Consider the following 23,825-nt stretch of genomic DNA (forward strand, 5'->3'; position numbering starts at 1 on the left):
TTCATTTGAATAGCTTTGTTTCCCTTTGATTGCATGCTAAATGAATTGAGGGGATAGGACTAGAACGTGGCTGGCAGAGGAAAGGAAGGAGTTGCTGGATAGGTGGAGAGAGATAGAGATAAGGGAGGGGGAAATAGAGAGAAATGGGAGTGAGAGAGTAGAAACTGTTTAAACGTGTGTTAGCTCTTGCCAGTCTCAGCTGAGTTTCTGCAGGAGGCTGTAGCTCATTCACTCCAGGATCTCCTCTGTTCCGATGACCAGATATGATCAACCCACTCCCCAGTCAAACCATTTTACTTTGAGCTGGGATCTCTTTAATTGTTTTCATGGATGATAAAAGCCTCCCGCATATTCATGGATTTCTCATACCACAACTAATTTGACTATAAAAGAAAAGACAGAAAAGAGGGACTCAAAGTGGTTTCTGCGGTTTTTTTAGGTTTGTGGAAGCTGCAGTTTAGTCTGCCTTGGACATGGGACCGTGCGTCACCCGAGAGGAATCCGGTGCCGGAGAAAGAACATCTTCCTGAAGGAGGAAAAACCCGTGTGCGGGAGTTTTTCGTTTCATTTTTTTGCTACCGGGGAGGGGGAGCTGTGGGTTTTACGCGCCGGAATGATGCGTCCCAACCACGGCTTCATCCTGCTCCTTCTAAACGGAACAGCTTGTTTGGTAAGAGAACAGTGGGAGTGGGTTAAAGTCAAGCTGTAATATTTACGCATCTTGCTCCAAATTACATTTTATTTGACATGTCACACATTGCACCTGCGTCACGCGGTAGCTACTGTAAGGTGTCTGCATCCCAACACTTATAAACTCGAAGGTATAGGCTACTACAATTGTGTGGAAACTGAAAACTGAGATGCTGGTCAAAATGATACATTGCTAGAAGTGTTGGTTTGTGTTTCTTGCAGAGATTATTCTCGTCTGCGGTGCTCATGCTCGCTGATTCCAAGTGCATTTGCGGCGACATCTGTGTTTTATTTAATTCTAATTATGAAGTACACTAAATAACATTCACTTTGACCCGGCTCGGCTCAGGTACGGCGGGTGCACTATCACTATTCCCAGCGGACACTCGGTGCGGAGCATTGTGCCACACGCCGGAATCTACAATCAGTGTGCGTATTTCGAGACAGTTCTGCTAAACCCATCACTCAATCAGCATATTTAAGTCACTTTAAACTTTGTAACTGTACGTGAATACATATCTTTTACCGAAATAATTACAAGACAAGTACACCTAAATAAATTGCACCGTATGCATGCAGGTGTAATTTCCCACTTTAAGCCAAAGCAAGAAAAGAGCCAACTAAAACAAAATCAATATAAACTGTTACTTGTTTGATATGCATGCACTGAGTTATCACCACGTGCACCATACTGCAAACAAAAGGTATATGTAAATTAGAGAAAGCTTTACTCTGCAGGTGTTCACCCACCTGGCATAAAACAACCAACTAACACCAGACACAGCACATTTTTGCAGATTTGTTTTATATGAAATTAATGTACCTACCACAACGTTGTATGTTAATGACCATGTGGTTGTACATGTGTGGACATAGGAAAAGCATAATCATACTGTGTGCACATTCCCATGTCTAAAGAAGGATACACTACCTCTTTTTGTAAAGTATTTATTCTGAGGACTCACCTTTTCAATTAAAGTATGATTAAATACAGAATGTATTCCGTGAATGGTGAGATAACTTTGAAACATCTCCTCAGATTCTCTGAATTGTAATTGGACTATCTGATCAAAAAGAGTTTTTTTTTAACCCAAGTGAAGCATGATAGCTTCCCTAAGGACCCCCACTGACCTATAACACCAGATGTGTAAACATGAACTGTTTCTGCAGTCCTAATGAACACATCCAGCATTACATAACCATACTATCACATTTGGATCGCCCACTCCTCTTTCATGTATGCTCACAGATTTATTAAAAAGCAGCCTTTAATGAGAAATCAGCTTTTGATTCACATGAGAAAACTTGAATAGTCGTCTGCTCGGAAACCCTTGGGCTGACTAACACAGGGCCCAGGAAATGAGCAAGCTCCAAAAGAAAGTGCAGTGGAAATATTCAAGTGAGGTTGAGTGCTTGTTTGATGCATCCATTTGTGCCGGCATTCCTTCAAGGATGACCTTGTGATTCTCATAGCGTATTATTAAGGTGCTCACAGTGAAGTAATGGCCCTTTTAGTGATTCGAGGTCTGATAGACATGGCTTGTAAAATACTTAACACACAGATGTATTGAGTATTGACCGATTTCTGAGAGAGAAGAGACCACCCTTTGACTTAAGATATGGAGGACGAATGCCTTTTCAGCCGTTGAATAACTAGATACAAGAGTGGGATAATAGGCTTAAACCTCAGCCTTGTGTTGTCTTGGTTCTGTGAGCTGTAGGGCTATACAGCCTTTTATAACCAGAAAGTTCTGTGGCTAATGATAATGAAATTAATTGGTTTTTTTTCTCCCACGCTAGACCATGTATCTATGAAAAACGTACATGACATCTCTCAGCAGGAGATTTTGGGTAATTCATTAGCCCCATGACATTGATCAATTATTGAGCAATTAATAAATTAAGTAACTTTTTATTATTCAAGAGAGTCGTGATTAATAATCGTATAAGCCTACTATGCATTAAAATTCGATTTGGATGAATTTCTGTTGTAATAGCGCCGCAATTCTCAGAGAGGGTTCAGTTCTCCAGGGGCCTTTTCCAAATGACTTCGAATATAGACAAGTATTAAGAGGTGCCACTATGGTTGTTGTTGATGTGATGAATGATGTGTTTCAAATGTTAATTATTATTCGTATTTGAATGGAGGGGTTATGAATAATATAAACCATCTCAGTTGTATAATTGACTGCTTGAGAAATTATGTTTATTTTTGGAAGTGGTTAGAGTTATTTTTCTTCTGTGATGCTCGGCAAGCTGACTAGATTTGTCTCGGTGAGATACATTTCTGATATGCATATATCAGGAAAATAATCTGTGGAATATTTAGGGGGATAGTTTGATATTTAATGTCCTCTCACGAGGACATTATTCAGTTGTTGGTTGAGCAGAGCCAAGATGTTCAAAAGAACTGCAATGATTATTTTCATTACGGAATTATCTGATTTTAAATGTTCTGATTCATCAATTCATCGTTTGGTCTAAAACACTATTTAAAATTGAGAAAAAAGCTCATCAGTAAAGCACATTTAAGAAACTGGAACCACCAAATGTTTTGGAAATTCGCTTGAAAAATGTATTCAACAGTGAGTCGAATATCATAATATCTTTTGCTTTCAAACGACCAATCGATTAATTGACGATTTGTTTCAGTTCTATTATCTAAGTCACAGCCTATGTTAAGACATAATCCTTCACTTATTATGCAGAAAATGTAAATGAGCGCATGCAATATGCTGAGAAAATAGAGGTATCTATAGAGGTACAGACTGTTGATGAAGTTAATGAGCAGAAATTAGACGAGGTATAGATAAAGGGCTACAAAAGGAATGAGTTAAACATCTGCCTTATACGTGTATACACCTCATTGACAGTCCTCACAGATGTTTACTTCCCTTTGCACATACAGTAAACACATTCAATCCACATACAATTACAACTGTGGCTAAACCATGCACAGCGCAAGGTTGACAATCTGAATCCCCGGACAAGCCAGTAAAAACTGGGAGGGCAAAGGTCAACAATCTGAATAATTACCAATAAAGAAATGAACTGTAACAGAACAGGGCATCTGAGCAAGTGAACTGCAGACTCTTCCCTTCAAATCATTCCAAACACATTTCCTTTTATGTTCTCGATCATCGTGTCTCATCATTTCAAATAGCTAAAATGTTTCAAACATTTCACTCAGTCAATACAAATTAGGAGCTAATATTGCGGTAAATGCACACCCACAAAAGAGCCAATAATTAAAGAAAATGACGCGCTGCACCCACATGTGGTAGAGATCGCTGGGGATGCAGCAGCTCACAACTGCTCTTTCACACAATGTTCTGGAAAACATGAACCTCAGGTAGTTTCTCTTTGGCCATGAGAGACAGGAAGGTTACATACTCCCTCTGATTGCTTTCAGTGCAGATGAGGACGCTGGCCATCCTGCTTGAAAGCTGAGTGTCACCGCTGCAGCTCTGCACAGAATGCGGATTGAATCTCTGTGAAGACATTATATATATTCCAAGGTTTTTGTGCTTTAATAATACAAAGAAAATACGACACACATACGGATATAGTGCTGTTACAATGTGTTTTTAGTTTACAAACTTTTACCATCACCCTTTATTTGACTTTGCCATCAGCAAGGAAACACACACTTTTTAACGTGACATGTCAATTAAAACAAACAGTTCTTACACTAAATGCTTCACAGAGCCGAACACCAGGATTGTGATGTGGAGAGAGCAATGGGACACTTGAATCATAACAAAGAGCAACTAAGCAACGACAAAAAGGCATACAAAACTAAGCAAAACTGCCTTGAGGTTGCTTGGAATTCCACCAGACAGCCTCGTGCAGCAATGTGCAATACACTGTGCAATCGTGAATATGTGTGTGTAAGATTAAAAAGCAGAGGCTGTCTGGCACTAATTCTAACCACATCAGACTCCAATCTCCATTTGTGAATGTCACAAAGCCTTAGATCCATGCTTCTTAGATACCTTCACTCCTCACAGGGTCGCTGACCTTGTCCACCCACATACATCCCGGGCTGAGCAGAAACACCACCTTAATCCTGAGAAGACAAATGGAAGAAAACTCACTGTCTGATCAATTCTATATTGCATGCAGACACAAATGTGAGACAGCAGCAGTTGAGTGAATACAGATTTTTTTGTTTTGGGCATTCTCGCTCTCTTGAGTCTTCCTCTTTGCCATCACGGTTGCAATCTGCATGTCAGAGCTCATACTGTAAGCTTCTACTCTCCACCTCACATCCCACACAGCTGCAGGAAACACAAACTCATTCATAATTGTATAATTTCCCTCGTAAGGGAGGGTTTGAGTGCAGAGCTACAGCGGAAACAGACAGAACCGTTTATTGTGCAGAGGATCTGTCCTGTACTTTGTCATCAGGTCATGACATCTTCCGATTTATATTGTGTGTGATACAGCAACCACACTCATTCCCATTTGTAAAGCAGCAACAACTTAAAAATACAATTATTTAGATAAATCGCCTTTTTCAAGCAAACATTTTTCAGATTCGCTGCTTCCAGCTTCCCACAATATGAAGATTATATGGCATATTTAAGTTGTGGACAGTAAATGGAACAACACAAGCAAAAAGAGTATTAAACATTTTTAAAAGATCAAATTAAATACCTGAATTAACCAAGTAATGACTATGACTATCATCAGACATGTTTTGTATTGCGTTCTTAGTCATAGCCGTAACCATTTCACAAGTTCTACCAGGGCCACAGTTTTCCGAGTCCACAAACGGCACAATGTTCAGTTTATACATTATTTTTACACTCAGCCCCAGCCATGAACTTTATGAATGCCCATGGCTCGAACCTTATTGTGAGTCGAAATGTATTAAAGTAGATGGTTTGCTCAGGTAATTGCATGATTGTTGTTTTTGTCCTTTCATTTCATGTTTTCTTCAAGCCACACAGACCGTGTGGCTTTTTTGGCTCTGCCAGCTCATCTGGTGTAATTCTTACTTTATGTTTTGCTCAAACTTTTAGATCCATATGTATTGTTAAAAAATAAATAAAACGAACAATGAGCATGACAAAAATAATAATAAAAGAACAACGAAGAAGCTATACATGAGAAGGGGTGCTGGGGTTATAACCTATGTTGTTTCCTGCCTGTGGTGTAAACAGCTTGAGTTATGCACAACCACAGTACGAGTGACCCCAGAGGTGCATCCCTTCCCTTCTGACCACCCATCGAGGAAGCCGGCAGCCAGTCCTCCCCCCCCCACCCTTTCCTCCTCCCCCCTCAGGCTCCCAGCGGCCACACAGCAGAGACAGACAGACAGAGACTGAGAGAGACGGACAGAGAAAAAGCACACTCCCTGACACACTGACAGCCCTTCATGGTAAAGCGCAGAGCTGTCCTGAGACAGAATACGTTGTCTGCTCAAAACCAGTACAATGTAATGTGGCATTGCTCTCTGGGAGGATGCCGGGGAGACAGGGCAGATCCAGGAAGAATATCTGTGGGTTTGTCTGCCTGTTGGAGTACTGTAAGGTGGATTACAGTGCAACGCTTAAAGTAAAATTCCTCATAGCCTTGGGTAGATTGAGTGGGTGTAACTCCCCAGAGGATACAGATAAAGATGCGCTTGACTTTCACACGGAGGAATAACTAAGGGAAAATCCATGAGAGACCTTTTAATTTCAGAGAGCTTCGGCGGGAACTGACAATAGTAAAAGTTGTTTTAGTGCGTTGTGAAAGTGTTATGGAAAGTGTCAATATAGAATGAATGTTCACCCTTTCAAGTATGCATCTAAACAATATTAGAAAAGACGATGTGGGACCAGGGGACGTGGGTTTATTTGAAGGGGGAACATAAGGCTGTCAGTGCAGTTTAACGATGAAGGAAACTGAAGCTGGATACTACAGCAGAATGAGACCGGAGCAAAAGCCGATTTATATTCTCACACAATCTGTAAACAGTGTGTTCTGCATGAATGAACATTTAGTGTGCAGGTTACCAGTGTGCAGCCCGGTGATGGTACAGTGATTTTCAGGGTCAGCGTGGTGCACATGTCCAGACAAGACCTGCTGAGGGTCTTTACTGGGGTTTCCAATTAAAATAGCACACAGCCATAGGGATCTGGGAATTTGGCTGAGCTTGAAAGAGTGTTTCAACTATAATAAATGGATAATACAGTAGGAACAGTTTTTGCAGAGTACACTGATCTCTAAATTGAGAATGTATTGCTGTGAAACATGTATGACAGCAAAGACAAGCAATTATTTTACCCTTTGTTTGTCCAGTTTCAGCGGTCAATGCACCACTTCCCAGTTACACTGTTGGGAGCTGTAGTGTTTCATATTTTGGAAAGGTGTTGACGTTTTCTGACCCAACGTAAAATTAGATCTTAGTTTATTAAAAAGTGACACATCTACAAGTATTCTGAGCTGTTGCCACTGTAGTTTGGTTAACTATAACTGCTTGGCTAGGGTTAAGGAAGTATTGGTGAAAAGAAACCTTTACTCATGGTATGAGACAGATAACAGTATGCAATGTCAAAGCCAACGTGTTCAAACATCAACAAGAGTCACATTTGTAGAAGAATAACAACAAAATGTTTGCTACTGGACGTTAACAAATGTCGTATTTATGTTATTCTTTTTACTGCTAGAGGTCACTTGTCACTTCACACATAGCACAATGTCCCTCCCTTTGGTGATGTTCTAATGCAGTTGAGAGAGACTGCAGTTCACACCTGTTGTGAGGATGCGTGTCAAATGTTTCACAAGTAAGCACTCGTGATCAGATTTCACTTCCCGTCTCACATTTGCCGTTATTCGCTGAAGACTGCGGCTAAACAGAAAAAAGTTCGACTTCAGCTAAAGAAGCAGATTGCAGTGCCAGATTGGTGCTTCGCTGTTGTCTGGGTGTGGTATTTTGTAGCCTTAAAGGCATGCAGCCTGCAACACTGACAATCAGGGTAGTAATGCATTTGTGTTCACCATAATGTACACACATCTGGCCCACCTGGGCAACCACATCTGTATGTAAAGCTTTTCACTAACATACTTTTACTGCTACTGTGTGACTGGAGCCTGTTCATATATGTACACACACTATCAGGTGGGAGCTTAACAGTTAAAATTGTTTTGTGTTGAGTTGACCTTTACTGAAGCAATTTAAGAACAAAGCAAAATATATTTGCTTTTCAGTTTAGGATTGAAACGAATAACTGTTTAGGTATTTGTGATTTTAATCTCCTGGGTAGTTTTTTCAGAATCATACTGAAAGACTGCAGCACTAAGTCAGACAACAAGACGCTTTTTATACCTGAACCTCCCTTAGACAAGAAGTGCAGATTCTTTCCAGCTTTTACCCGACAGGTGTGAATTCTGTAACACCGCTTTAATCAGCTCTGCCCTATCGAGGCTTCTCTCCCTGGGGACACACTGGGGGGAAGCAGTCCCCTGTCCACCCTCCTTGCACCGCCAGTTTGTCAATATCTGATAATGTAAAAAATGTAATAGCCAATTCAGAGCCTGTTTCTCTCTGAGCATACAAAATGAGCCAAAACCCCACTTGGACCACAGAACTAAACCTATCCAAAAAGAGCTGCGGAGAGGTTGGAAGATGCAGTAAGAAAGATTAGATCGGGAAAAAACATTCAGAGTAGTTAGTTTGTTCGCCAACTGCAGATCTAATCTTCAGTGACCCCCAAGAAGCAGGAGTAAATTATTCATTAAGAGTCAAATGACTTGTTTCTTGTGAAATTACCTTTCTCTCCACCTCTTCTTAGGCTCTACACTAGCCAGAAGAATAATTAGTTATAAGGCCAAAGACATTTTCAGACTTTAATCATGTTACAGAGAAGGCTCCTGCAGTGAGCATATTATATCTGGAGACGGGGAAAGCAGAAAGAGAAAAAAAAGAATAAAGCATTGACGAACACTTAAGAAATCTGAGCTGCCTGGGTCTTTAATAAAAAATTGATGTCATATTAGAGATGAAGATTGCAACTCAACAGTCAGAGGGAAATGGAGTGGTTATTGAACTTGTCAGCTCCCCAGGACACGCACATGCTTTCGGCCCTGCTGGGTGTCTCTACAGGAAGATCTCTGTATCAATCAATCCATTTTATTCAATCCAGATCATGCATCCATAAAAATACAATTTCAAAGTCATAACTGTACTGTAGGTTACCGTAAGCAACTGCAGGGTAAGTCTGCTTGTTTGGACAGAGATAGGCAGTTTACAGTGCACATACAAATAAATATATATGTCCTAAATATTTATTGAAATGAGTAAAGAGTGCACATTTAAACTTGTAATGTTCAGAGGTGAAAGAAACATTTAGATTCCTTACTCAAATTGATGTTATGAAACACAACGATGCAACATATTGTTAAAGGTAAAGTCACAATTGTATTTAAACCTGCAAAAGCTGACTTTTTTTCCACCTGGGGGCAGCAGAAGCTAGTTGTGACTACGATTGTATATTATCACCTTTTAAATTCATATCGAGTTTTATTCCTACATATTCAGTATAATTAAGTACTCCGTATAGCTGTTAGTAAGATATCTGCACCGCTAATTTATCTCTAACATAACTTAAGTAGTCTAAACGTTAAAACTGAAGTAGGAGTCTCAATCGGAAGAATATCCTTTGCTAGACACACTGGTTTGGTGTCAGTCCCAAGCTTCTGTGTAAGTTATGGCACAGATTCCAGTTAAGTGGCTCCCTGTTCTCTCTGCTGCATTAAAACTATAGTGTGCTTCTGGGGGAAGGGGTTAAAATGGTGTACCTGTCACTGTAACAGGCTGATTATTGCCTGTGAAGCTGGCAGGCTTGTGAGGATCACTTCCCTCCGCACACTCCCTGCTGGGAGAGAGGCCTGGGGCCTGTGCTCAGTGAGGCTGAATGACTCACAATTACCACAGCGACAGAGCCTGCAGCCACCTCCCATCCTCTCCAGCCGTTTCACTGACTCACTTAGCCCACATGACAAATGACAAAATCACCCGAACCTCCGCCCCCTCACTAAGACCTGATTGCCCATCGCCCACGCTTTGCCTACAGTACTTAAATCTGGGATACATGTTGCCAAGCTTCATGAAACAAAACAAACTTGGTCTGAAAATAAAGTAAACCGTTGACATTAAAAGCTGCAGCCCTGAAAATATTCATCTTGTCACTTGACAAACTTCTTTAATGTTACAACACAAGTCATTGAAAGAAGTATATATTAATTGGGGTGCATCATCAAAGGGTGACTTCTTGGAAAAAAGTGCTTCACTGTTAACCAAACAGTGTTGCCTTACGCTTGCTAAAAAGTATGAATATTCCACTAAAGTGGAGTAATGCATTAATCTTTAAGCACTGCGAAAACAACAGGGAACTCAGGGGTGTTCCTCCAACATTTCAACTTGCTTACACTGCATAAGGCAAAGTTGGATGCGTGCTGATAGTTAAATCTTACACCTCATATACTCTGCTAGTTAAATGCAGAGCGGCAAGAGAATTGGAGTAGTCGGCAGTTTTTCAGAATGGAGTGTAAAATAGTGATTGTTATAATATTTAATGATGAAAAATATGTTCTGTGCTGCAGTATAACGTGTGACCTCTGCAACCGTAAGACGCATTGTTCAGCAAATCATGAACACATGCAAAGACTATATGTACAAAATGATGCTATAAAACATTTAGATTAAGAAATTAAGCCACAATTGCATTTGAAGACAGGTGGTGTGGACAGTCACACGGCATGTGTTCTCACACTGGAGTAGTAATTGCAGCTCTTGCTCGGTGCTTTCTTTTCTTTTTTAGAGCTCATTTGAACATTTGTCTTTGACAATGATGCTGCACACTGAATCTGACACCTCTAGCAGTGCCAGACACTTAAGTCTACTGTTACAACAATAGCACAATGCTCTCTTCATCTGTCCTCCTGCAGCCTGTCCTCTCAGGCTTTTTAATCAAGACTGTGCAAGAGAGGGAGAGGGAGGGATGCCTTGCTCAATTTAAAGGTTACTGTACAGCAAAGCATGCTGCAATATGTGTTTGCTCAGATAGGAGTGTTGGCGCCATCTGAGAGTCGCTCTAGACAAGCAGCAGTGTTGCCAAAATGATCTGGATCTTAAAAGCAAGGGGCAGTTTTATAGAAATAAAGAGCAACATATTTTTCAAGAACCCTAAAGGGCCATTTTTTAAAACACCGCAGGAGATCTTAAGCACTATCTGGGGAGGCAGGCGAGTGTTACGCTCTGTGCCCAGCAGCCACCAGCTCATTGAAGAACAGAAATCAAACACCGCTTGTCCTTCAATAGGAGCCGTGGGGAATGATGTATTTGTCATCAAAGTCATCCTGCCTACCCTTAACTGCCCCTCTGAAAAAACAAAGACACATCTGAAAAGATTAAAATCATTATGTCTTCAGCACCTCAACATTGTTGTTCATTATTAATGTGTTTGGGGTTCTCGAAGAAGCTATCGGAACTATCGGATTCGAGAGGAAGGAGTCCTTGTCAAGACATTTATCGCCCCCCGTGGAGAGGCTGAATGATGTGAGCGGCAGTGTAGCGTAGCAGCAGACAGGTAACTGGAGCAGAGGACGTCTGGCCTCTAACACCCAAGTGGTAATCGGGCCAGATAAGAGGAAGAGGGGAGTCCTCTCATCGGAGTCCCAACACCAGACCACAACCACATCAGCGGGAATCCTCGCAAGGCAGTTGAAATGCGATACGCGTTGTTATGAAAGGAAATACTTGTTTTAAGAGGGACGGGAAATCAATATCTCTGACTGACTCAGAGCAAATCTGGGCGAGCTCAAAAAACCTGCATAAAATGGAATAAAAAAGAGTCTGACTTAATAATCCTGACTAAGCCTGTGTGAGGAAGCCCTGGCAGACAGTAGCTGGATCAGAGAACAGACAGGCATGCATGCATTATGCATCGGTGTGAAATCTCTCCGGGTCGAGCACACATTCACAAACTTATCCTGCATTTGCATCACTTATTGTTCGTGTACACCACAGTACACAACGTGTGGGTGAGCTCCCCACTGCCAAAGGACAATAATGCTGGTGACTTGAATGACACATCAGATAGAAGCTACCTGTTACTATCGTTACCGTTAAATAATTACCCAATACTTCGCTCTCTCATTCACACAAAGCTACTGCTGAGCACAGCAGCACTTTCTTATCTCCCTCACTCCGCTTCTCTTTCCCTCAGCTGATGTTAACATCTGACAGCTTTGTGTGTGTGCCGATGTAGATTTTTGTCTTTAATTAAAACACTGGAGGTCTTAATTGGACATAACGCTTGCCCAGCTCCCTTTCCTCAAACTCTTTGATCCTCCAACCAAATCTTTCGAGGCAATAATAGCTTCCCCTGTTCTCAGACTCACACATGTGCTTGAGAAGCAAAGAGCTCACTTTAAAACAGGAAACACAGCCTAGTGTCCTCTTGGAGTTTCAGTGTATAAGAATTTTGAATTTCTTTCCAATTAGATTTTCTTCAAGTGACCTTATCTGAATTAGTTTGACTTAAAATGAGCTAAAACATGATTATAGCGCCTTAGAGGATGCAGAAGGTAGTTGTGCTCGTTGTGGTGCATCCGACACTTACTAAGTGCATACATCAACCTCAAGACCTTTGCTGTCAGAGAGATAACTCTTGAAAGTGTTTCTTAATGACAGAGCTTTATTGTTTTACAGGATTATAGACTTTGTAGAAAATTGTCCACCTTCACAAATATTGATTTAACTGCCCGAGACCACAGGAGTAACACACTTGATGTGAATTCAGTTTTAGTGTGGATTTTCTCTTTAAATCTGTTCTCTGATCCCTCTGGCCTCAAGTAGCATATGAGCCCATTACTGGAGAGCTTAGGGAATTACATCGGCTCTGCGAAAACTAGACATAAAGGAGAATTTTCTCTCACGGCCAGGGTAAACAAAAGAATGTAATAATAGCAATACCTGCCAAGTTTCAAGCTTTTATTTATATATATAACATTGATAGAATGTCATGGCGACTACCACTAGAGGTGTGAGCTGTAAATTAAGTATCGATTAAGCCTTTCATTTCTTTTCTGTACACTTTTCTTTCTACCTTGCTGATAACTCTCTTTCTCTATTTTCTTCTTCCACCCCCCACCCCCCACCTCCTCTCTCTAGGTGGCCCTGGGTCAGGAAGACGACTCTTCCAGCACCAAGAGCTCTTCAGACCACTCCTCCAAGACGGTGGGCCTCCTGAGTGGGCAGGCCCCCCTGTCGCCCCTGAGCCGCTGGATGCTCCAGAGTAAGAGCAGAGCTGCTAACAGCACCTCTCTGGAGCTGCCCTACCGCACCCCCATCCCATTCTCCAAGCAGGAGTTTTCTAAACAGGAATTCTGGGAGATGTTGGGGAGCGACCTGCTCAAACCCGACTCCTCCAGCTCCAGGGTCAAACGTCGGCCCATCGTTAAGACCGGGAAGTTCAAGAAGATGTTTGGCTGGGGAGACTTCTATTCCAACATCAAGACGGTGAGGCTTAACCTGCTAATCACCGGCAAGATCGTGGACCACGGTAACGGCACGTTCAGCGTCTACTTCCGTCACAACTCCACAGGCCAGGGCAACATCTCAGTCAGCCTGGTGCCACCTGTCAAGGCGGTGGAGTTTGACCTGGAGCGCCAGAGCGTAGTCTACCCCAAGGACTCAAAGATCTTCAACTGCCGCGTGGACTATGAAAAAGTGGATCGCAGCAAGCGCACCTCGCTGTGCAACTACGACCCGTCCAAGACCTGCTTTCAGGAGCAGATTCAGAGCCACGTGTCCTGGATTTGCTCCAAGCCTTTCAAGGTCATCTGTATCTACATTTCCTTCTACAGTACGGACTACCGCCTGGTCCAAAAAGTCTGCCCGGACTATAACTATCACAATGAGATGCCCTACCTGCCCTCGGGCTAGAAGACTCTCAGGGGGGAGGAGAGGTGGGAGGGGAAAGGTACAAGGGGGTGAGTAGGAGTGACTGCAAAAACGAGGAGGAAACCGGGGCTGTGCATCATCCTCAATGCCATTGTGGCAGCAAGACACCTTAAAAAAAAGCTCTGAATATTGTAAGATGTATTTAACATATATGCAAAACAAAAAGTACAGTATGCAGATAATGAGGACATTTGGAATGTGGAAGTGCAGCATTCATTAAGTGGACTGGTATCGCAAATCAAACGCGCACTTTCTTACTTCTTTCCAGTTTCTAAATGCCAACTTGTCTCTCGCCAGCTCATTCTCTCTCCCATGAAGTCATTGGTGAATGTTGTCTGAATGTCCTTTCAATCACCCTTTATACATTGCTCTTCTGCAAAGTCACAAGGCAGCATTTCCAGAGAACACTTGCATATAAATCCTTTGATATGATTCACTGGAGAGTTGTATACAAATGCAGACTTTATGACAAACATCATACAGTGTTTATCATCGCACACTGTACATGATTTAAAACCAGAGGGAACACACAGAGATGTATTTCAGATGAATGTAAAGCGTAAGCACCCACTGGATCATTGCGGTGACACTATAGAACATATTTTTTAAAGGGCATCTTTCTTTGTGACATTTAAGTCCGTCCCAAAAAAAGTTCTTATTCTTACCCATTTCCTCACCCCACTGTCCCCATCCCACCATCCCATTGTCAATGCAGGGTTTTTGTTTGCAGTCTGCCAAACGTAATCACAATATATATCTCAGTAATGCCACCTCCATTTCAATAAAGGAGGGAGAGAAAAATAATAAAAATGTGCAAGAAAAAGCAATTTCTCAACAAAGATCCAGGGCCAGGACTTAAGACAAGTTCATTGCGAGGAAAATAACTAGATTCTGCATAGAGATAGAATTGGCCCTCTACACTTAAGAGAGAGAGGGGGGTGGGGAGTGAGAGAGGGAGAGATTCAGTGAGCTGTTTTAATTAAAGTGGAGAAGAAGACTTGGAGTATGCATCTCCTTCTATTGTCCCCTCTGTATGAAAAAGATTACATTTTGTTGCCGTCAGGATTCCTGATTTCATGCCTTGATAACTTTGACTGTAAGGCAGATTGCTCTCTCCCGACAAATTCTGTGTTATCTTGAATAAATGAAAATATTATCATAATAATTACCTATAATTTAATCTCCTTTAGAAGTAATTAAGGTTTCAATGAGAGGGCGAAATGTATTCCTAAAAATCAAGTCAGCGAGTAGGAGGATAGGAAGAGGTTCATGGGGATAGTTGTGTTTTTGTGTGGAGCCGGCCCAGAGTTAACCGCTCACATTAAGACAAATGACCACTGGCTGGCTCATGTTGCCCTCATAGACGGTGTCAGTGGAAAGAAGTGCTAGGAATTATGTCGCCTGACTTTGTTTTGGTGAGAGGCCACAGTGACTTTTGTGGTGAACAGTCACAAGACAGGTGTGAAGAGTCATCAACCGGTGACATCAGGAGACGTGTTTGATGCCAACGTGCTGTGATGTCAGGGATTTAGCTTGGCGGCCGCGGGGACTGTGCAGCCGTGTCTCAGGTGGATGGCTCGGCAGTGAGTGGTCACCATGAAGCCGTCCTCTTGGTGTAAGGCCAGATATAATTGCGTTGCCTTGGCTGTTCTGTGTGAAATAAAGGAGCAAGACTAGGAGGAAAAGCACAGTCACAGGGCTAAAGATAGAAAAACAAAGACCTGTAAATCTGCACATCAAAGCTCTGCGATCCTTAATTCACTTTGAAAGACGGGGGGTCGCTCCTCTCCATATGCGACTTAATCAACTTGTGCAAATGGCAGCAGTGCATGAGGCAGTCTGCAGGGGACAGACAGCTACACCACCCGCAGCAATGATAAATGCTTTTCATCTGGCTAAAGCAAACCTCGGTCTCCTCTTGCGTGTGATTGTTTTATTGAAACAGATTTTTCAAATATCAACCTAAAAAGTACGCTGCATTGCCATATGTATCGAGGATCACTTATTTTCTCTCCGACTACACTTGTTCTTGATGTATCACAAATATGTTTCTCTTCAAACCATGCTGAGGTCCACTTGCAAACAAGAGAGAGAGATAAATGGGTCGGACAAACACCCAGGAGAACGCTCGTTGTGTCCTGGGTCGAATCTAAAGTCAAGGTTGACATTTGTACTTCTCTAACGTTAGTAGCAAACATACATATTTTAAGCTTAACGATTACATTTCTCACAGTTTTGTTGCGTTTTTGTTGAAACCCACAACCTCATGTTTCCCTCGATATATAATCGAGTAAGCAATTATGTTGCACAGGACCGTATTATATATTCAACAATGTTGCCTATATACACCGATATATGTTGACATGTGTCTCAATATAAATAATGTGAGTGGAATATCCTAAAAAGGGGACCACCACTGAGAGTGCCAACTAGGAGAAAGCTTGTAAGGACTACTTCTTATTCCGACCACATCACAGTAATGCAGCATTAATATTTAAAGCATACATAAAGAGTCCCAGCGGAACATGCAATATAGATGTAAGTCCTGTCTGCTGATGAGATACAAGGCTTGTAAAATGCACATCAACCAGCATGAATGAACCACTGCCTCTCGCTCTGTTCATTCATTTCCTCATCCTCCCTCTCTCTGCCCCGGTCCACATGTTTCTCAGCCATATGTCCTGCAGAGTTCACGCTGTTGTCTCCCTGTGTGTGACCCGGCTGACTGCCCTCAGCCTCCATGCCCTCGCTACCTTGCTTACCCTGGTGTTGAACCCTGCGGAGGGTAGTTCCTCATTGCTGCTCCTCCCGGCCCCCTGAGCACAGCGCTGAGCTGAGCTGGCTAATCCCTGAGCTTAATGCCGAGCTAACAGAACATCAACAGCGAGAACATTCCTCCCTCCTTTTGTATTTATCTATTCCTCTCTATATCTGTATCCCATCAAACAATTGTGCGTTCACGCATAGTCTTAAGATGTGCTGGTTTAGGTATTTTCCTCTCCCCTGTTCAAAGCATCCTACATAAGCCCCTGGATTGTGAGGACATAAAATCTCCTCGAGAGAATGCCAATGGAGTGCCCGACACAGATACGCCTCAGTAACCTCAATACTCCTCTCCCTGCCTCCCGCAGGGCGTCCGGAGAGAAGCTGGATACTCACACATGTTGGAATCAAAGCTGGGCAACATGAGCCCACAGCAGTGAACTTGTGAAGAAAAAAAGGACACATGTTGGGCTACATGCTGGCTGGGAGCAAGCCCATCACTCTGTTCCTTACTCGTCCTCTCAGATTCAGAGCAATACACTGAGACTCCAACCTCTCCGCCTCTCTGGGGCGAACTAAGGAAGGCTGCTGGACTAAGTTTAGGAGGCGATCATCTTGCTGTGGGATGGACGGTGTTAGCCTTACTGTAACCATCTAATGCCAACAGACATGTGGATATTTGGCCTTAGAGACTGCAACACCAGTCCCCTCAGCAAAGCATAGTAACAAAACCTGACCTTTCGAAAACATAAATATACATATAAATATATATATATATATAAAAGCTAAGTCCTCAGATCTGAATAAAGTTGTATTTAAATGTTGGTCATGCAGTGGAGGTTGTCTGTTTAATCTTTTTTGTTCCTCATGGTTTTCTTTCTCTATGTCATGTGGATGATATACTGTATGGATGATATGATGGCATTTACTGTGCTTTTCAACAGTCAAAAAATCAATAAAGTACACAGAAGTACTTGAATCACTTCAGTCTTATATCTGGTTGTGCTTTATGTGTAGGAAGAGAATGCCAACAATACTGAAGTCTCTTTTTTTCCTCATATTTGCATACCCATACTGTGTGCCAATGGCAACAAAATATGTGATAATTTTTTTTTTGCCGCGGGCTGTTGCTGATATACATTCAGAGTGAGAAACAGAAGAAGAACAAGGAGCAGAGAGGAACATGGGGTTGAAAGGGAGAGGGAGGAAATGTTTCAACTGGAATGATTCATGAACACAACACCATCCACTAATTAGCCTCCTTTTTTCTCCATATTTTCCCTTTTCTCCCCACTTCTCTCACTCTTCTTTGTTGTGCATTTTTACGTTCCCTGCTCATTTTAAGATATAATTGACATTAAATGAATTCTCTTCTTAATTACATCTTGAAAACTGTTAACGAGGGGACGGGTTGAAAAATTCAGCTCACAACATCCTTTAAAACAAGATCGATTAAGGCATGGCTGGAGGCAAAGCCAAGCCCTCCACCCCTCCTCTACGCCCCCCTGTTCCCATAAAAGTGCTGCTTGCCTCAGGATAACCTTGCCGGAGATGATGAAAGAGAAGCAAATAAGTCAACATGGAGACAGAAGAATAGAAATCTAATTTGGAAGAAAGCAGGATTGAGGTTAATGTGATAATCTGAGAGCAGCATATGGGTCAACAAGCACATGGTCAGGCATACAGCAACACGTGCACACAGAGGGTGGAAACTGCAGGCAACAATCATTGATAATGGACATAATGTTTTACAAGTAGTACGGAGGCTTTGGGTTGTCCAGTAAAAGAAAACAATTCAGGAGTGTGAGCTTCTCAGAGAGGAAAGGGCATTTCAGCATAATGGGAAGCTGGACTATAGTCAATTGAGAAAATAACTAGTCATGGCGTGAGGAGGCGGGAGTGGGCGTGCAAAGCTTTAAATGATAAATAGACATTCAGAAAAATAACCTTGAGGTTTGAAAACGTGTGTCTGGGAAAACTAGACTAAATATGTAACGAGAGACAAGGAGAGTGAGAGAGAAGTCAGAAGGGACGGCGCTGACTCCTTGTTAGCACTTTGTTTTGAATAACAAGGCCATCAGGTTTGCAATTTTATCCTGTGCCATAATAATTATGTGTCATTTTCCTTCATGACATGTTACACCACAAAGTGTAATATTGCACACGGCAGCATCATCCCCTCCTGGTGACAAAGTCGAAGCTCAACAGCACTCTCATTTCTTCACACTCTGAAATCATCAACGAGGATTAAGCTGGTATACCAGAGTGATGATATACAGAACCCGGGTGGTACTGAAGTATTATTACAAATCTGATTTCATCAGTCATCTGTAACTAATATGATACAGGTTTCTCTGTCAGCCTGCAACCCCTGCAATAAGGATAATCTTCTTTGCATAATTCTGTTTTTAATCTATTTTTGTAAATGATTTCTTCATATAAATTACTAATGTATCTGCAAATCTCTTAATATAGAAACGGTGTGTTGGGTTAGCCTGTTAACCCATCTGAAAATGTCATTAGTCTGGGTTTCAGAGATGTGTCTCAGTATAGTGTAAATGTGGTTTCAAAGGCTTTTTCACCTGGAGAAGAATGAATTCTGGGCATTTATAAATATTATGTGAAACTTAAAGCATAATGTGGTGAGTTATACATATGCTTAATTAAAAAAAAGATGAATTCATATATATATATATACAAAAACCTAGTTCACCATTAACAGTCAATCTGTCTCCAAATCAAGTGAAACTGTGGCTGCAGATCTTATAGAAGCTGATTAGGGCTTTTGTTACCCTGGATACCATCTCCATCCAGATGCAATTTATTAGCACAGCGTACCTTGCTGCACTCCCGCTGAATTCAAATACACTTGATGTTCTTTGATATTCTGGATCATGTGTAGGGGTGGTCATGGTCACGCTCTTACTACAGGCACAAAAGTGTAAGAGCAAATGTACATGGACACACACGCACACACGCACACACACACACACACACACACACACACACACACACGCGCACACACACACACACGCACACGCACACGCATACACACAACACAAACACACCTTAAGTGGTTTCATGCTTCGGCATCCTAATAGTCTCTCTGCCCATACCACGCCAATCATGGAGCCCGGAGAAGAGTGGACAAGCAGGTGGGCCCAGTCTCTGCCACAGAGCATCATGGGAGAGGAGTTACATCAGACAAGGACAAATACAGGATCAGCCTCTCAACCCCTGCGGCTTCTACTTATGATAGAGCGCTGCAGCCCCCATCAGTGTATTCCACAGACTGGACACACGACGCAGGGCACACATCTTCAGCGCAGGCCGCAAGAGAGGTTGGAAAATGATGGTGCAGCGAAGGGGTTGAGGAAACAACGGGAGGGTGGTGGAGAGCTTGATGCAAAAAGAAAGCACAGATGGCCTAGGGCTACAGCATGGTGGGAAGAGGAAAGAATAACTGAATAAACTAATTAGAGGGGAGGAATTTCACACACACTTTCATCAACTCAAAACTCCCTACCTCGGCTTGACAAAACAGTATGATCTCTAAATCATTCTAACACACAGAAAACAAGGCATGGAACATCAAACATTAAGGTTTTGCACTTCGCTGCATCTTGTAACACAATAATAGGTTAAGTGGAGTTTGAATTGTGGCGGCTGACAGCAAATAGCTTCACACGTCGCCGTGCCGATGTGACAATTCAAGCTGGGCGTCTGTGTCATGGAATGTGCAGTATTAGCTGGAGGCCAGGAAGAAGACATCAGGGCTGTGATCTCTGTATTAGCCCAAAAAAAGGACATTTCCACTTAACTAAAGGAAGCCATGGAGAGGAGGGGTGATTTAAATTCAGTGACAAGGCTTTAAATACCAACCAGGGATCACAGTTGTGCCCTTTGGCAAAGTAATTATTCACTCCCTTAGAAGACGATCAGGTGGGGATGTGCACGCACACACATTTGGCAAGGACTGTGTAGGCATATGTGTGTGTGTTTGAGTGAATCGGGATGGAGCATGGGAGGTGTGAAATGTTACAGTTTCTCCTCTTTTCATGTAACTGAGAAGTGTTTATGCCAAACTCTTCAGAGGAGAGAAAGGGTGCTCAGCTAAGGGCTCATATCAAGTGATAAACGTGAGAAGGAAGGGAGAGGGAGACATAAAACAAGAGCTGGAAAAGGTTACCTTTCCAGCTCTCCATCACTGTCTCTCCACAGCTTGTTCTCTCCTCCTGTCCATTTTTTCCCACATTTTAACCTTCAACCATGGAGCTCACGAGGAGGAGCTCTCTCCCGCTGAGAAACCCATCCCAGGGCCTGACAGGAGGAGACTCTCGCTGGGAAACTGTCCTTCAAAAACTTGAGCCTGATGGATTTTTTTGGCCCGGGTTTTACTTCTATCTTTCCCGAACACCTCCTCAGTGCTGTCCTCCGGGCAACGCTCCATATCCCTCAAGCTCCCCCTATATTGCCCCTAAGTTACCAAAGAGCCCGAACACACTCATGCAAGCAGGAACTCACAAACACACACACACACACACACACACACACACACACACACACACACACACACACACACACACACACACACACACACACACACACACACACACACACACACACAAACACACGCACAGAAATCTTTCATCCCCAGGACGGTCATGGGAGCATGTCTGGCTCACACGGTTATCAGCCCTCCTGCACAAGTTCCTCACAAACCCAATGATGTGCAGACTCAGCTGCGGACATTCAAACAACACCTAAATCAGTCTGTGCCTCCTCTTCCTTGTCATATTTGAATACTTCCCTGCTTATTTTTGGGAAAAGGGAAACAGGAAGTTCTCAAGTTAGAATCTTTATTTAGCTAATCTCTGCTCCTAAATCTCTCCCTGAAATGATTAGAAAACATTTCCAGCATTGGGGTCACATGTGGGAAATATATCTAATGCCAATTTCCCACCTAGAGACTATTTCAGGAAGTATCATAATGTAGCAGGATAGACTGTTCAGCCCTATCACCACACGGGGCAACCTTTATAAAGAGGGGTCAGTGTCGCTCTTGCTCCCTCTTGCTCTTTGGCACGAAGGCCACTTCCGGGTTCCGCTGACGTGCTTTCTCCGCTTGCACCGGTGAGTTTGCTGTGGCTGCCGTATGTTGTACACCTAGCATGACAATTAGCCTACATACTAAATGTATCGCTGGTTGTAGATAGTGATGGCAAAATGAAGCTTTGAATGAAGCATCGAACCACTTGGACAATTGTGTCGGAAATAGGTTCATTTCTCGAAGCTTCAGTTACAGCGACCTCTCCTGGCGAAGTGCAAGGCTGCAGTGGGTTTAACGTATCTTTGCCTTGAAAAATATTCGATGCACACACACTAAGATGTTCTATTTGCAATTAAAGATTGATAATTGTGTGTATTGGGTTATTGAGAAGAGACTAGAGAGTGCTGGACATTTTTTTGGGAGGAGAGGGCCTTTTATCAGTTATTAAAGTTGAAAAGCAATGATTAAAATATATCCATTCCGGGCTTTGAACCAGAGGACATCGCCGCATTGGTGCCGCCGGCTCTACCCACTGGGCTATCTATTCCTTGAAATATTGAACTGTTTTTATATTACTGATAATTGTCTTTTTGTTCACAACTTCTCCACATTTCGAAGTGTTTCCCGAGCCAGAACGACGCCAGGGCCGCACTTTTCTTCTTCCTCGTCTGGTGGCTGAAAGTCTGGACCGGCTGTGCCTGAGCAGCTGCTGCCGGAACCGGAGACTTTCTTGGCCAGCTCGTCTTCGCCTCGTGTCTGGGCTGGAGACCCGGGGCGGGCTGTGGCCTCTGCTGTTTCGGTATCTTGAAACGGGCAGGACGCGAGGCAGCCTGAGCGAAGGACTGCCTCGGGGCCGTTGAAGGCGACGGCTGGACCCTTCGGGGAAGACAAAGCTGGAGAGCCTCATCCTCCTTCTTTTTGGATTCACACCGCTGCTGCATCGAAGCTAGAGCGGAGCCAAATATGCCCTCGGGAATGTTTTGATTTGATTTTGATATACTTTATAATCCCCGTGGGGACATTTTTTCTCTGCATTTGACCCATCCTAGTGTTAGGAGCAGTGTGCTGCCATTTTGAACGGTGCCCGGGGAGCAGTGTGGGGAACGGTGCCTTGCTCAGGCACACCTCGGTAGCACTTGGTCTTGCCGGGACTTGAACTGGTGACCTTCCAGTTGCCAAGCCAAGTCCCTATGGACTTCCCCACCACCGCCGAACGAACAATAGGCATGTCCAAGACGTCCTCTTTTTCCCGGTCTGGAAGGTTCGTCAGGTTGAGCCACCTGGCTCTCTCCTGTACCACCATTATCCCCAGTGCTTTGCCCGTGGCTTGGACTGCACAGGGCTGCACGTGGAGGCAAATGTCCGTGATCGCTGCGATTTCGTCCCACACGGCAGGCTCAGGTTTGATCGTCATGTCCTCGCAGAGCTCCCCTGGCGGACAAAGCTGCGGCTTTATAGGCTCGTTCGGTGATTGCTGACTGGAAGCGGTCTGCCTTTGCCGGTAGCGTATGGTTCCTGCTCGGTGCCGAAGCCAGCCGCGGTTGGAGGTGGGCTGCCACCAGCGGCTCCATGGGCGGCATGCGGAGCAGGCCGAGCTTCTCCATGCCGTCACAGTCCAAAGAGGAGGCACCCTGGATTGGGGCCTTGTTGCTGAAAGGGCGGTCTCTCCACGAGACCGACACCTCGTCCAGCATCTCTGGAAAGACTGGGAGAAGCTGCTTCTTCATCCTCGCTGCTTGGGGGCAAGTTCTTCCCTTCATAGCGAGATCTGGAGGTCTCCTTGACCACTTCAGGCCAGGGGATGTCCAGCCTGGACGCAGCACGTTGGCACACGGCCTGCAAGTCCATACTGAGGCAGGGCGAAGCTGGTGTGCTTTCGCCCGGGGGAGCGGACATCGCCTCCGGCTTGGCAGCCTGGGCAGATGAAACGAAGATGTCCTCTTCATCCTCCTCCATATAATCCAGCTGTAGGACATCCTCTGCGGGTGGAACCACGGTGAGGTCCAGTTGGGAGCCCCAGCTTGACACAGCGCGGGGCTTCGCTCTCACCGGGCCCCATCCTGACACGGCGTGGGGCTCCGATTCCGCGGCTATCGCCGTTGTTGAGCCCCAGCCTGACACAGCGCGGGGCTCAATCTCCGCGGCGGTCACCACCATGTCCCGATTGCCGGCCGGCGAATCAATGGACATGAAGGGGTCCCGTCCCGACAGGCTAGCTTGGCGCGCTAGCCGTCGGCGGAGGCTCTTGATGGTGAAGCGGGCACAATGCCCGCACGAACCGGGGGTATCGATAGCTTCCTGGGCGTGTTCCAGCCCAAGGCAGGACGAGCAGACCTGGTGTGAGTCCGTGCCCGAGATCTTAAA

At 43.8% G+C, this 23,825-nt stretch overlaps 1 protein-coding gene across 1 annotated transcript; it reads left to right on the plus strand.

The window, feature by feature from the left end:
* The first annotated feature begins 215 nt into the window (after nt 1–215).
* On the plus strand, nt 216–17,235 carry LOC117450636 (neurexophilin-1). The gene is made up of 2 exons (XM_034088502.2): nt 216–670; nt 12,857–17,235. The coding sequence occupies exons 1-2, from the start codon at nt 614–616 to the stop codon at nt 13,628–13,630; spliced, it is 831 nt and encodes a 276-aa protein (XP_033944393.1). The 5' UTR covers nt 216–613; the 3' UTR covers nt 13,631–17,235.
* The last annotated feature ends 6,590 nt before the right edge of the window (nt 17,236–23,825 follow it).

The sequence above is a fragment of the Pseudochaenichthys georgianus genome, chromosome 8, assembly GCF_902827115.2.
Source record: "Pseudochaenichthys georgianus chromosome 8, fPseGeo1.2, whole genome shotgun sequence".
Classification (NCBI taxonomy): Eukaryota; Metazoa; Chordata; class Actinopteri; order Perciformes; family Channichthyidae; genus Pseudochaenichthys; species Pseudochaenichthys georgianus.

Excerpts from the sequence above, each read along its gene's own strand:
- LOC117450636 (XM_034088502.2), top strand. The coding sequence starts at position 614 with ATGATGCGTCCCAACCACGGCTTCATCCTGCTCCTTCTAAACGGAACA. Across the intron at positions 671-12,856 it reads TAAACGGAACAGCTTGTTTG|GTGGCCCTGGGTCAGGAAGA; the intron begins GTAAGAGAACAG and ends TCCTCTCTCTAG.